General features: G+C 48.1%; 2 protein-coding genes across 2 annotated transcripts, besides 4 other annotated features; one reads left to right on the top strand and one right to left on the bottom strand.

The window, feature by feature from the left end:
• Positions 1 to 958: 958 nt before the first annotated feature.
• Positions 959 to 985: a microsatellite.
• Positions 960 to 985: a microsatellite.
• Positions 986 to 6,750: 5,765 nt separating this feature from the next.
• NFIA_091490 (uncharacterized protein) lies at positions 6,751 to 7,198 on the bottom strand (the record flags this gene model as incomplete). Its single annotated transcript, XM_001261086.1, has 2 exons — positions 6,751 to 6,964; positions 7,029 to 7,198. 2 exons carry the CDS (start codon positions 7,196 to 7,198, stop codon positions 6,751 to 6,753), a joined length of 384 nt encoding a protein of 127 aa, XP_001261087.1.
• A 1,888-nt stretch (positions 7,199 to 9,086) lies between these two features.
• Positions 9,087 to 9,129: a microsatellite.
• Positions 9,088 to 9,129: a microsatellite.
• A 2,279-nt stretch (positions 9,130 to 11,408) lies between these two features.
• On the top strand, positions 11,409 to 13,985 carry NFIA_091480 (C2H2-type zinc finger protein; the record flags this gene model as incomplete). Its single annotated transcript, XM_001261085.1, has 3 exons — positions 11,409 to 11,544; positions 11,645 to 13,787; positions 13,844 to 13,985. The coding sequence occupies 3 exons, from the start codon at positions 11,409 to 11,411 to the stop codon at positions 13,983 to 13,985; spliced, it is 2,421 nt and encodes an 806-aa protein (XP_001261086.1).
• Positions 13,986 to 14,153: the final 168 nt, after the last annotated feature.

Here is a 14,153-nt window from a genome sequence, read left to right as displayed (position 1 = left end):
GGCCTCAGGTGGGTAAGAGGCAGGAGAGGGGGAAAAGCTACCATCTCCCTGTGAGTGGATAAGGTAGACTCAGTCGGGTGCCACGTTACAGTACTGTACTGCTCAGATACCAAAATTACAATAAGGAACCAGAACAATGCGGATGGCTTGAGTATCTCAGCCCGTTCAGTCAAGTTCATAGCGCGTAACTGATGGCAATATTCATAAGACGGATGGTATTATTGATGAGAACAACTTTAATGCATCCACATCCTGAATGAGCAACCTAGGTATGTTTCGACTCATAGGTACCTGCCTATCCCTGAAAATGCTAAGGTACCTTAGTGATTTGCTTTTGATACCGTCACGGAATTTCGTCGTGTAAGATACCAAAATGGCACCACCTGAACCACCCACTGCACTGGCCACTCCCAAGGTCAGAACAAGTACATATGCTCACCGATGCCCCCGTTGGCTACTAGAGAGACCTCTAAGCATGGTGTTTGCAATGGGGAGTAAGCTGTATTTAATTATCGTCGTTTTGAGCGTTTTGTATCGACGGTTCCTCGGGAAGTGCCTCCCCTTTGCCCTAATGGGGCTGACCTGGATGTTATTTGGAAGTTGTCAGGGAACGCTAAGAGATAGATAGGCTCGAATCTAATGGGTAAGCGGCCTTTAGCGCCTAAAAGCCCCTCTCCGAGTCAGGCTATGGAGGTGCGGGCCCTTTCTGGGTCCAGAGATTGATGGAATCAGCGTCTCGACTGACTCTTGAGTCTCGACCATTGTATGGACCGGTATTGTTTCCGTATTGTAAATCGCGCATTGGGAGAGAAAGGTACCCGCGTAGGTAGTGGAGAAAGCATCTATACTGACAACCTGGATTAGGCAGTTTGATCGCGTAGCAATGAGATAATATCTCATGTTATTACATCTTTCCAAGGCTTTAATGATAAGTTTCTTGATACAGTACTAGCGTTTGTCATCATCATCATCATCATCATCATCAAGATGATCCTCGAATCTCGAGCACCATCTGCTGATACGGAGTTACCTAATGTACGGATACGGAATCCTCCGTACGCACGAATACCCTTCTGAGCATGGCCCCCGATGTCCCATCAATGACCATGGCAATCGGCACACCTTCGTACAAACTACAGATGTGTCTTCAAGCACTATCGGAGATGGATGAGTCGATCCGGGTGATACGTGGACTTTCCGAATGATTCCCGTCTGTTTGCCTATTGAAACGCGTTGATAGACTTTCGGTGGACCGGCTCTCTTGATGGTTGGACAGTGACGGTTGGTCGCATGAAGCATCCAATGAACCAAAAAGGCGCATCCCGTAGCTGTCTAATGTTCGGATAAATACTGCTCTTGATCATCGCTTGTTCTTGACGGTCTTGTCTCCCGCTGTTCCTTGGTCCTCGGCGTCGTTTACGTATGCTTGTGATTTATGCTAAACATCGAGTCAAGAGAAGCGACGAACCGATAACTGCCATCATAAAACAGGACGAGCCTAAATGCACATGAAAAAACCGGTTATGTTGTTCGAAGTCCATTCATCTCTTCAATGTCATCGTGGTGGGACCGATTTCAAATATGTTCCCCAGATTATCTACCCCATACTGTCATGGGTGTAAACGGCAGTTCATTGACTCCCCAACAGCCTACATTCAGCCTGTCTATGCTTTTAATACAGCAAGAACTACGAACCTGACTAGGGATGGATTTAGGAACGGATAATCACAGGGAAGAAGAGGTCGGGCCGGCCCGTCAAATAATAGATCCAAGGATTCCTGTACGGTAAGCAATAATATGCATCCATTATCTTGAAACACCTGGCTTCAAATTCTCTCCTCGCCTCGAAACCCAGAAGTAGTAAGGACCCCGGTCAACGTGTGCGACTGATCATGTCACTTGAGAGTGCCAGACTACCCGCGGGTCATGCTGACAGCTTCTTGGCCTGCGGCGCTCGCCGTTACTTGCCACGATCCTCGGCTTGATAATGGCTGTGAATTGAGCTACCCGACGGTAAAATTCTTCTTTATTTATGAAATATATGGCACGTGTGGTGCTTCCAGGCGTACTGTACTGCGGTATGAGTCTTTCCAACATCTATGATTTAGACTTCATCTTTTGGTGCACTGACCTCGAGACGTCAGGTAAAGCTTGGACATCCACATCCCTTAATCCGTTTGCAGGCTCTTTGCTTGAGTGACGAATTCAACTACACTCCTCGGTAGACTGGTTTGGACTCGATGTTCTTAGTGGCACCGCAGAATTGGCGCAGGCTGTCTTGTACAACCCTCCAGAATGAGTGCCTTGGTTACCTTCCTTCAGATCTGACAGCGCCCTCTGGCAGAGGTATGGATAATTCCTGTTTAGATGAACTACAGGCTGCTGGTGCAGAGCAGCCTCGGTATGATGCTTCTCTTAAGTATCTTATTGCCCATCACTTCATACTAATTTCGGAGGAGATCCCGTCGAGTATCAGGCCGGACATACGGCGGAAAGTGGCTGAGAAAAGACCAAGAACTGAGCAAGGAAGCCAGCCAGGCTTCTCACTGACGACTAACCCCTGACATTATCAAGCATAGCAGCTGGCTGTTCATGGCTTTATCGCCCTATTGTACTGTTCCAAGGGATGTCGTGATTAGGATCCCTCATGTGGACGGATTCCCCGTGACAGATGGCTACCAGAGGAGCAGAAGTTTAGAAAGGTCCTATATCCATCAAATGTTCAATTAGAGTGAGACGAAGAGCCTTGCAAGCTCTAATGTTTGCGCCAGAAATACATTAACCTAGGTTCGTAGACTAATGTTAACCTCTGTTCGTTAGAATGTTCTTGAGATCTGTTAGATGTTAATATATATTTCTGTCTCTTTGTCAAGCTAATGGTGTGAGTTCACTGCTTCTTGCTGTATTTATACCTCCTTGTATTCAATCCTAGTAAGCCATCCCTCTACCAACCAGTATTAATCAGAATTCTGAGGCAATATGCATATAGAAACCTCGGATTCTTGTCAGCTCCTTGAGTGCATGATGGCATAAAAACAGCCCTTGATTACATCAGCTTCAATTAATGGCACTCTCCCTATCATAACTGCTCTCTCAGACTGAAATGCGCTTTTCTGATAAACTATCCCAAAAACCAATCTGATCGAGACACACACATTGATCAGAACAAGAGCTACTGAACCATAAGCCATGTCTGGGGAGGCGGCATATCAGGGCGCGGTTCATGCTGCCAAAGGGGATCTACAGGGATATATATTTCTCGCCCTCATAAAGATATGTTCCTGAATGAAAAATCTGCGGCGTTCTTTCATTATAACCGAGTGTTCGCCAATGCTCCGCGAGCCAGGCAAGACGAGAGCCATGATGGAACTGCTAGGTCAGGTAGATATTGAGGACCCTCAAGCTTGAGGAGCTATTTCTGCTGCATCAACGACGTACCGAGACAATTTATTTACATTGGCCACTACCTTCGCTCAAGAGGACGGATACCACGATATCGATGCATCTATGACGGAAGGCTTCGTCCAGGTCAAACTTCATGTCAACCCCTACGATGTAGTTCAATCAACGGGCATGATATCTGCTCTCAGTTTGAAAGTTTGCAGTGCAATTCAATACTTCTAAAGATTGACTACTTCCATACTCCCCTTCAATACAGTGCGTTGAATGACAGCGTAATTACCCCCAGGGTATCTTAAGCATAGCGCAAGAGGGTGAAAATTAGCATGTGGAGTGGTTTAGTTACACCAAGTCGTCTATTTTAGAATAGGAGGCCTTCTCATATGGCCATGGCTTTCTACATTGACTTCTCGTGCAATGATTCAATGGAATATTATCTTCTTGACCAAGTTGCAATTGGAGGGTTTCCCAGCACAATAGATCAGCTACAGCACAATCAATACTCTCACTTAGTAGTAGACCGATGGTCTGCAAATAAAGTCCGCTAACCATGATGTTTCTATCTATTAATTCAGAAACATGGGCTAGCATGGAAGTAGGGTTTATCCTCTCTGGGTCTCATCGCCAGGAAGTACAGATCGATCCTTTGGATCTATACTCCGTACCGTGTCAAAAATGGCAAAAACCAGACCGAAACAAGAACATGAAAAGCAAGGAAGGCAAATCATAATGCAAGCATCCCGCTCCCCTGCTGCATCTTGCAATCGGACCAATCCCCCGGGTTCCCATTGTGGCTCTCAGAGTTTGTGTTTTGCGCAAGCCGCCCACTGATTCGTTTCTTCTTTATGACAGACCGTCGAATCTGTCGATGCAGAATCCCTGGTCGTCTGGTCTGGATGGATACTTTGTACTCCGTACTGCCGTTCGTAATAAAAGTCAAACTGGCGGCCACTTACGAGTCCAGAAGCCCAGAATTTTGGACCCCGAAAAAAGCAATATGTAGTCTAAAGAACGAGACCACTAGCTTAGCCGGGCCATCCTGTATCGACTTCTGCCCCTCCCCCTTTTTCCCAGTCATCCAACCAGCTGGGACAGCGGGAAGCGGATGCTAATCCGGTAAGCCACGCTGATGTCGCAGAGTCAGACCTGAGACCTGGCTTCGTGAGTCTTCCAGAAGGCTTCTTGGATCCAATCAGATATGTTGCAGTGGGGTGGTGGAGGGTTTTCTATCCTTCCATGCTTTTCATCGTCTTGGATTTTTTGATTAAGGGGATCCGGCTTCTTGGTGCTGGGGTTTTACAGCGTCCAGGGATGAAGTGCTAGCCTACCGGAGCCTAGGATGGTCGTCAGTGACCGTATTCTGTATTCGTACTTCTGTCTTGGGTTTCTTTCGGTTTCCAGAAGAATACAGAATACACTATGTGCCGTCCCGTCTGGAGGTGCGCAAGGTATGCATGTTGTTGGAATACATCATCAGTCAGACCTCGACCCAAGGATGGACAAAATAGGCAGGTAAGAACCTTACATCGGTGTCAGACGTTGGTTGATTTCGGCGTCTACAATGATCTCATATTTATGCGGTTGAGCGGCTGAACTACAAGCCTCTCACTGACCTACTCAGGGACAGAAGAGGCGGTGACCACTCATCATGATCTCAACAAATGCATCTGTAGCCGATCCTGGCATTCTGCGTCTAGGTGCAGGCGCAGGTACAGTCCATATGCGACACCGCCTGTTGGAGTTCTGGGTAGCGTATACCTACATAGCGGTAATGGAGGATAGTCTAGATCAGCGTAAGTATGTTACTGGACAAAGATTGCGATTTAGTTTGGGTGGATTTGTGAATATATCCTTGCACCAGTAGTATCTGTACTATCTACTACTGAGCGGTACTCTACCTATGTAAATACAGAGTATGACTTGTGACTGCTTTAAGCATAGGTAGCCTGAACCTCTGTATCCACTTCTAGTAAATCCTACAATGCGACATCAAAAAGACTGTAGAACTCTGATGGAGACTTGGAGTTGACATGTTGTTTGGATATCCATTTACGCATCCAGTTGACAGTTGCGGTTCAGACACCCGCTACGGAAGAGTACCATGGAACAAACTCGCCCCTACGGTACCATTAAGATATCGACCGGAAATCTTGTACCAAGCCGGGCCCGGCTGAATGGACTAGACGCGATTCTATAGTTCTTTGTGGACTTTGAGTTGGGACAAATTGCAATATTGACAGTATGTTTAAGCCCCTCTCACCTTGAAGGCCATTACGAGCCTAGGACAACCTGCTCCAAAATGAGCCTCGCAGCCCCATAAGATGATAAGCGAGTCATATCACACACCGCAATCATGTTGAGCATGAGATCGACTTCATTCGCTAATTCTGAAGAACTGCTAGACTCGAGCCCTCGTTAAGCGAAAACACACAATGGAGATCGATCCACCTCGAGCAAAGGAGAAATTCAAGAAAGAAGCAAAGACATCAAGACCGAAGAAACGGTCTAGAACATGAGATTATCATGGCTGTCTTCGTGTGACTGTCTAAGGAAGTGCAAACGCAGAATGGAAAGTCTATCTGCCAGTTGATCCAGTCGAACTCAGCCAGTTGTACTCTGTAAGCGAAACTGGGCAGTGGAAATTATGTATTTCGCTGTCGTCTACTAGCCATCTAACGGCCAAACTGTACAGAGTAGAAGCAATCGAAACGAATAGCGATACGACAGTTGTTCATCTCCAACTCTGTCCCTGTCAGGCTTCACCGACTCCAAAGTAATGGCTATTTCGGGAAGTCCCCGACAGAAGTCAAAGTAGCGGTACACTGGACAGAACAAGGACAGCAACGCGGTACGCAGGGTCGGGACATATCTAGTTCAGCCAAGACGACTTACGACGCTACCGATGCCCACTACCTTTAGCTTGGGAAATGGGCCCCGGGGAAGCTGTTCCTCGCTTCCTGCAACGGTACCTAGTGGAGAACAATAATGGGATCATAAGTACTGGTAGTCAGCAGACACGCGTAGTAGGTTATTGATTGATGCGGTGGATAGATCAACTACCGCTATCATTATTGTCATTTATGGAGGGGCATACCATCCAGAAATTCTATAGACTGGGAGTTTGAAGCAGCACTTTCAAAGATCTATTCCAATTTTCATATAGATTGGATAAAAATGGTTTATAGTTTACGCAGAACCTATTGGGACTGCTGGTGTTTCAGTTGTTAGAGCCGTCTGGAACGATAGTGCATTAGCTACGGAGTATCCATCTACAGGCTGCAGTTTTTGTCCTCGCCCTTAAACTCTGATCCCAAAGAGCAAGTCCTCAGTCAAGTTGAGACTGAGACGGTTTCACCGGACTCGAGTCAGTTGAGCCTTCTGAAAGCCTTTCATGAAGGAGTCAGAATTCTTCGATCTGCGGGCTACGCTGGATCCGTTGAAGCCATCGCCTGTCTCCTGAAGAGCGGACTCGCCACTGATAGGATGTTGATATGGAACGGACCGCTGCATGGCGGTGCACAGTGGATCGGAGAGATCCCAGCCAACGAGGGAGTACAACTGCGAGCTACGAATTAGAGAGTAAAGTCCAGTTTCTCCTGCCAGGCCGTCTCTCTTCCCATGTGTCTTACTGAAAAGCGTAAGCTCTGCGGCTCACCGCTCTCTTGGAACTTGCCTGGCCAGACAAGACGAGGGCGGTGTGAACGAAATACTTTGTTTCCTGCAGGTTGAGTACCGTGAAGGAGAGGATGACGCGCAGAACGACGGTCTGGAGTCCTATTGGGGTGAAAGTATGCTGCATAATTGCATAATAGTAATCTCAGATAGATGGTCTCGCTTATAATGATCTGTGCATCTTTCTTAAACCCTTCAATCCATGTCTATGATTGATATTGCCAGGATCGAGAGACGCGCATTGATATCTGAGACCCAGCCAGCAAGGTATGGAGTTCGTAGTCGCGTATTTTCCCAATAGGGTAATAGATTATCGAAGCGGGTCATGTGAGTTACCCTAGTAACTCCAGATTTTGGCGCAGTGTGTACCTCTCTACTCCGTATTTGTGACTTAGACAGAGGCCCACCAAGAATCTTCGGGATTTTACGGGAATCCCTTCCACCTCTGAGGGTTGTCTCTGACTTGCTTGTGACATGCGTTCAGTAGCAGCAATAACCGCATGGTGTTATTGATCTAAGAAGTCACATGATTAGTATCCTGTTAGCGAGACCCAATTCCAAACAGCTCCAGCTGTCCATCGTTGCATCCATGGTTCCTACCTGAGAACCCGGCGGACGCCAAAGATCATGCGGGGTATGGCCATAGCCCTCTATGGAGGGGCAGACAGAGGGGCAAACTGAACTTACTGAAGATATGCGACTACGATGTCAAACATGGAAACAAAATAATAGGCATCTATCAGCTGCGTAATGTCTTTACACATACGCGGTACGTCGTATGTATCGCTAGGGCGTCCTCATTTTTAGATGTGGAACCGGAATGAGAGCGCGTCTCCGAGTGAGGCTGGTAAGCGCAGGCAGCCACAGTTTTCGAAGATGCATGCCGCCCCATGCCACTTATGCAGAGGGCAAGGATGATACAACAAGGTACAGATTTAGGGAGTTGCTGCCTCTTGAGTTTGGGCGCAGCAAGCACCAGAATTAAACAATAAACAGTTTATGTAGTTATGATGCAGACTTGCATCCTAATGGGGCTTTAACTATTCAAGTCTCCATCATAAGGAGAAAGGACCTCTTTTTTGAATTTGTAAGGTATGTTTGCATGCCTGCCATGGTCCTCACCAGCCCGACAACTGCAAGTTTCAAAAACAGAGAGATGTGTGGTTTGTTCTATATTCGTCCAGTGTGATGCTGCAATTTGCTTCGCTGTCTATCTAGTTTTGGGGCAGGTGACCACTGAACAGCTCCTGAATGAGTCGCCATGGAGTATCTGTACAACACACCACTTCTTAGACCTTGCGGTTGTGGGGGTAGAGGACATCCTGTGTGAGCTGTAACTATCGTCAAGATATGATCTTTCAGCCACGAATTCCCATTTGAGCGAAGCCAGATCTATGTGTGCACTTCTAGGAGAATAATTATCAACGGCTCATGTCGTGGGCGACTTCAAACCAAATACTCGATTCTCTATATCCTTTGACGATATGACAGCCATGCGTTTGGTGGGATAACAGTACATACCAGTCTTACTGAGACTTGATATCTGTTCCTGGAAATGGATGAGTACTGTTCGTCATAGTGACAGACCACGGGTCTCGAACAACAGTAGGCTCGATCAAACGACGATCAACAAACTAGAATCATTTATTTATTGAACACTACCTTAGTATAAGCCACTAGTGCATCGATGTTGGCAATGAAGGCGCAGTTCAGTGGGCAAGGAGAAAGACACTTAAAATCTTGTTCCTTGTTGATTACCAAGTACCGAATGTCTGATGTCTTGATCACTTGAGGCTGGTTACACTCGTAACCATGGTTGCAAAGGAGGGGCTGAGCAAGTCAGACAATTAGCATACATCTTTCCCCCAAGACTTCCATATCTTGATAGAGGGGAAGACGAGGACAGGAGGGGACCGAGGGGTAATCACTTGATAAGTGGGTGGCGGGTTTTGGAGGGGTGTCTTTGTTTCCCCCTTTCAATCCGCGATTGCAAAAAATGAAGTGATAGTCCAGAAAATAATAATAATAATAATAATAATAATAATAATAATAATAATATAGAAATAATCAAATATGAGTGCGCAGCAACAACCAGTAACATTGTTAGAACTTTAGCTTGTCTGGAAGGAATTTTGGTGGAAATGAAAGGAACAAGACTATGAATACTACTGATAGGGAGATGTGAGACCAGTTGCTTTGCTTTTGTGGTTGTGGCATTTTGATGGTCGCTGAGGAATCCTTGCTAGTTCTGGAGGGGCCAAGGGGGGCGCTTGACGAGGGGCCTTCGGCTTCCGGCTTTGTTGTCTGGAGGGGCTAAGGTGCGTGTGATTACTGCCTAGATGCCTAGGTTCCTACGGAGGTTAGAGTAGTCTCACTTACTACGGAGTAGTTACTCCATATTTACGACACTTGATGATGGATGTAGTAGGTCCCAATCAACTCCACGAAGCATTATGGAATAAGAAGTAGTTGAAAAAGCCAGGTTGTCTTATCAGTCCCCGACCACGATCAAGAGGACCATTTTATCAGGAGAGGGATGATAGGGATAGGTTCCCCGTAGATAGAGAGGTACACAACAATACAAATCGGAGGAGTATGGTTCTATGAAGCGATTTGTACCCCACCTGTACCCGTCATACCAACAAAACAGCCCACATTGCGGTCAGACTCTCGATGAAGGGGATCGATCATTCTCCTCCATGGACCGAAATGAAGCAGCTAGATCGATTTAGCCCACAATGCAGCTACAGATCCAATATTTAGCAGATAGATAGATCTTGCATTTGCAGAAACAAGTCAAGGTATCATCAGGAAAGGGGCTGGGCAGGGATGATATATCCACCTATTGTCAGATATGCACCATTATCTACATTATACCAATCGGATCGTTGGAAGAGGAACAGAATTGTTATTAGATAAGGAGAATGCTACTGGTCATACTTGCAACTCCACCAATTTGCAAACAATCAATACCAAGTTCATGTTAATGCAGCTGCCCAACACTCTGTGCTGTTCGACTTTTGAGCTAGGCAGTTTCTACTACATTCAGAGAGGTACAGGAAAGATCAAGAACGTAACTCTGTGGTCACAATAATAGCGCCAAGATATGGAAGACGGGGATGATGATGATGTCTCTGATGATATGTGCGACAGTGGGTACAGAAGGTGCTGGTGATAGCGTGGATGTCGTCTCTGTATGCCAAGTCAAGCGAAAACCCCGGTTGAACCGGGTTGACGGGATGGCACTTTAGCACTTGACGGCCACTGTGGCTCACTCGGCTTTGGCCCCTTTGGGACAGATGGTCCAGAGAAGTGTCTTTTGAGAGAGAGCTTCCCTGTCTGTAACATAGCGCGTCGGGGAAGTATTTCTGTATGTTTTTGTTTGTATTATTCAAGAGTACGAATTACCGTAGTACTTGGCTCAGAGGACATGGATGGACGTGTTAAGTCTAACCTAAAAGCGTATAGTTAGCCATGCCGTTAGTCAGAATGGTATTTTCCAAAATTTCTGATAGGCCGACACGGATTCTGGCAGTGGCAAAAGAACTCCTAGTGCGTGGTTGTCCTGGCACTACTCCATACTGAGTCCGCTCCGTGAATCCCGTTTGGAGCCCCTGCTTTGCTGCTTAGAGCCTTAGACTGGGCTACTGTAAGACCCGCCTCACTGTTGCGATCCAGCGATCGTCCGAATCTCCCATCAGCTTCTTCTGCACACGACCTGGCAGCCCGTTTCCCACTCTCGCTTTCTTGGCCCCCTCTATGGTGCACCTCTTCCCCCTCCTACCAGTCAGTCTACCACCAGTCCACCACCCCTCGCTCGCTCCCTTTCAGAACCCAGACCCTCCTCCCAGAAACTTTCCCACTCTTCTTCTTCTACCTCTTCTCGCAACTTGCTTATTTCCTCTCCCTCTTTTTTTCTCCTCATCCATCAACATTCCCCCTCCTCCCTCTCTTCCTTTTCCCTCTTACCTCCCCCCTCCTCTCTTCCTCCCTTTCCCAAGTCATTCAACATATTTTCTAACACGGTTTGTGTGGATCAACCGTTTCTCTTCTTCTTTTATACTTCTTCTCTATTATTGTCGAGTCTCTCTCCGTCTGACATTTCCCCCCTCTTGGTCCGCCTGTGGCTGGAACCCCTTCCGAAATCAACTTTCGCACAACCATTTACCTCCCCGCCCAAGGAATGATCAGACATCAAATCGATTTCTTGTCGTCAACCCGCCTACAGAACCGGAGCGAACTCACAAAAGGCACGATACCGCAGTCTTCCTCGCCGCTTCTACTTTGCTGAGAAGGAACTCGTGGTCCTGCTTTCCGGCTGCCCCGTCTCTTCCGACATGGCTCCAGCAGCATCCAACCAGGCCAGCAACACGCCGGCCAAGAAGACTACCGTCCCAGAGAAGAAATACAAATGCCAATTCTGCAATCGTGCATTCAGCCGAAGTGAACATCGTAGTAGACATGAACGCTCACGTAAGTCATTTCCCTCCCGTTGACCTTGATGCGGGGAGGACCGAATCCGCGACCAAACTTTATCTTTCTGTTGAACGTCGACTGATTTCTTGTCGCGCAGATACCAAAGAGAGACCCTTTAAATGTTTGAAATGCCGGAGTACTTTCGTTCGTCGAGATCTTCTCCTCCGCCATGATCGTACTGTTCACGCCAAAGATGGTGGGATACCTCTTGTTGCTGAGGGACGTCGTCGTGGAGGCGCAGGTGTTCAGAAGTCCTCCCCTGCACCTGCTCCATCCAAGCCCTCGATCACAATTGATCCTACCACATTAGAACAGCTTGAGGCAAGCAGTGACGGTATGGTCGACCTTGAAGCCGCAGCCATGTTGATGACAGATTTCCAACATAAGGCCGCAGCCGCCGCAACTGGTCAGGTCCACGATCGTGCTGAATCCGACCGCTCTTTTTCGCCCGGTCGGGGTTCGTTAATGGAGCCTTCCTCCGCATACCTGTCTGGCAACGCGACTCTTCCTCAGATGCCCTGGGATACATTGGTTTCTCCTGCCGACATGAAGCACCACATGATGAACCCTACTTTCGTCAGCCAAGGCAATGGATCGGACTTGCGTCAGCTGCCAAACGTACTGGATCGAGGCGACACTCTTGCGCCTTCGCTCCACTCCCTTGTCAGCTCGCTTCCGATGTCCGGAAATTCCACACCTAACGCGCTCTCACCATTCCCCTCAATGACAGGCCCTGTCAGTCCCGTAAACTACCGGAGGTCCCCTGGACCTAGCCAGGCTCTGACACTGCCCAAGGCCCCCCAGATCGCGAATGACATGGAGCGGAATATGGTTGTGGAGCGCATCAGAAATGCCGACTCCTTGGGTGCGCTTCCGGAGACTTTCCAGCTTCCCTCGACTGCTGCTCTGAACAGGTACCTGACAACGTACTTCAACCTGTACCATCACCATCTGCCATTCTTGCATCAGGAGTCGTTCAAGCCCACCATGGCTTCCCCTCCGTTGTTGCTGGCCGTTCTTTCCATTGGTGCTCTGTACATGTTCGAGCGCGAACACGCATTCATGCTCCACGTCGGATCCAAGATGCTCGTGAACCAATTCTTGCAACACAAGGAGAATTTCGATTCGAGAAAATGTCCACTGTGGTCCATGCAAAGCACTCTGTTGAACATGATTTTTGAGAGCTGGAGTGGTGATCCCAAAGGTCTCGAGTGGACCTGCTCGATCAAGAGCTTGCTCGCCAACATGGTTGCTGGAAACCGTTATCAATTGAAGGTCAGAACGGAAGCTCGCGAGGGCCGTCAACCAACTAGAGAGGAATGGATCGAGGACGAGTCCTGCCGTCGGACTTACTACGCCGTCTACATCTTCTTCGGCATGCTCACTCTGACATTCAACCACACCCCAGCAATGAGCTTCGACGAATTCGACAATCTCGAGCTGCCGTCCTCTGAGTCGATGTGGAACCTGGACGTCAATGACGACGAGGCCTGGCGTCGGAGCCTGTCCTCTGCCAGCACACTTACCGTCCGGGAAGCTCACGACTGTCTTTTCCAGGGCGAACAGACGCGTTACAGTGCCTTTGCCACTCGGGTCTTGATTAACGCCCTTTTCTTACAGGTGTGGAACCACAAGAGGACTTTTGAAGCTCTTCAGGACGTGGTCACTGAGTACAAGCTCCGCCTTGCGCTGGAGACATGGGAGAGTTCTCTGGAAGTTTGCGAACCAGAGACGATCGTCGTGCCTCTGAGCACGCCTCAGAACGGACACCCATTGATCTTCAACTCGATGGCTGTCTATCGTAACACGCGTGCTCGCCTAGAGGTTGACCTCAAGTCAATCCAGGAAGCCTTGCGCTACCATTCTTCCTACGAGGTTGCTGCTGCGATGACAGTGGCCCGTGAGAAGGTGAAGCGGTCTGGGGAGATGAACAAGGTGATCCAGTCATGTTTCGAGTGCATCGAGATTGCAGCAGTCCAAGGCATCAATTGGGTTGCCAAGACGTCGGCAACAAATTGGAGTGTCGAGCATCCGCTCTGCGGCTTGGATCTGATGGTCATCCTCAGTCTCTGGCTCTATCGCCTGGAACACGACGAAGAGCCCGCGACCGAGGCTGAGCTGGCCATCTACAACAAGGTCCGGAATCTGTTTGACGACGACGCCGTTGACGCTTTTGGTAAACTCAGCTCCACCGTGGCCCGTGTATGGGGTAACATCCTGGACGGCGTGGTAGTCTGGGGGTAAGTTGTTCTCTATTCGACGGGTGTAAAGAGTTGATTGCTAACATCGTGTTTAGAATCACCAAGCTCATGGGGGAATCGTTCAAACTTCATGCTCAAGCCTTGATCGGCTATGAAGACTCGTTGCGCGTTGCCAAGGATCAGCCGATTCATCCAATGCCAACCAAGACACTTGCTAGTGTTGGGACTGCCTACTAGTCTCAACAGCAACATTGGGACTCAATTCAGTGTACCGACAGTATATCTTACATATTGCGGTCTTCACTTCCTTTCTGCATTCCTCGTTTTTTATTGCGTATACTCTCATTACTGGGCACTCATTCTACATCAATTTGGATACTGGCTGAATTTCGGAACTCGGGGTCG

The sequence above is a fragment of the Aspergillus fischeri genome, genomic scaffold, assembly GCF_000149645.3.
Source record: "Aspergillus fischeri NRRL 181 1099437636264 genomic scaffold, whole genome shotgun sequence".
NCBI classification, from domain to species: Eukaryota; Fungi; Ascomycota; class Eurotiomycetes; order Eurotiales; family Aspergillaceae; genus Aspergillus; species Aspergillus fischeri.
This window is presented reverse-complemented; position numbering and strand designations above follow the sequence as displayed.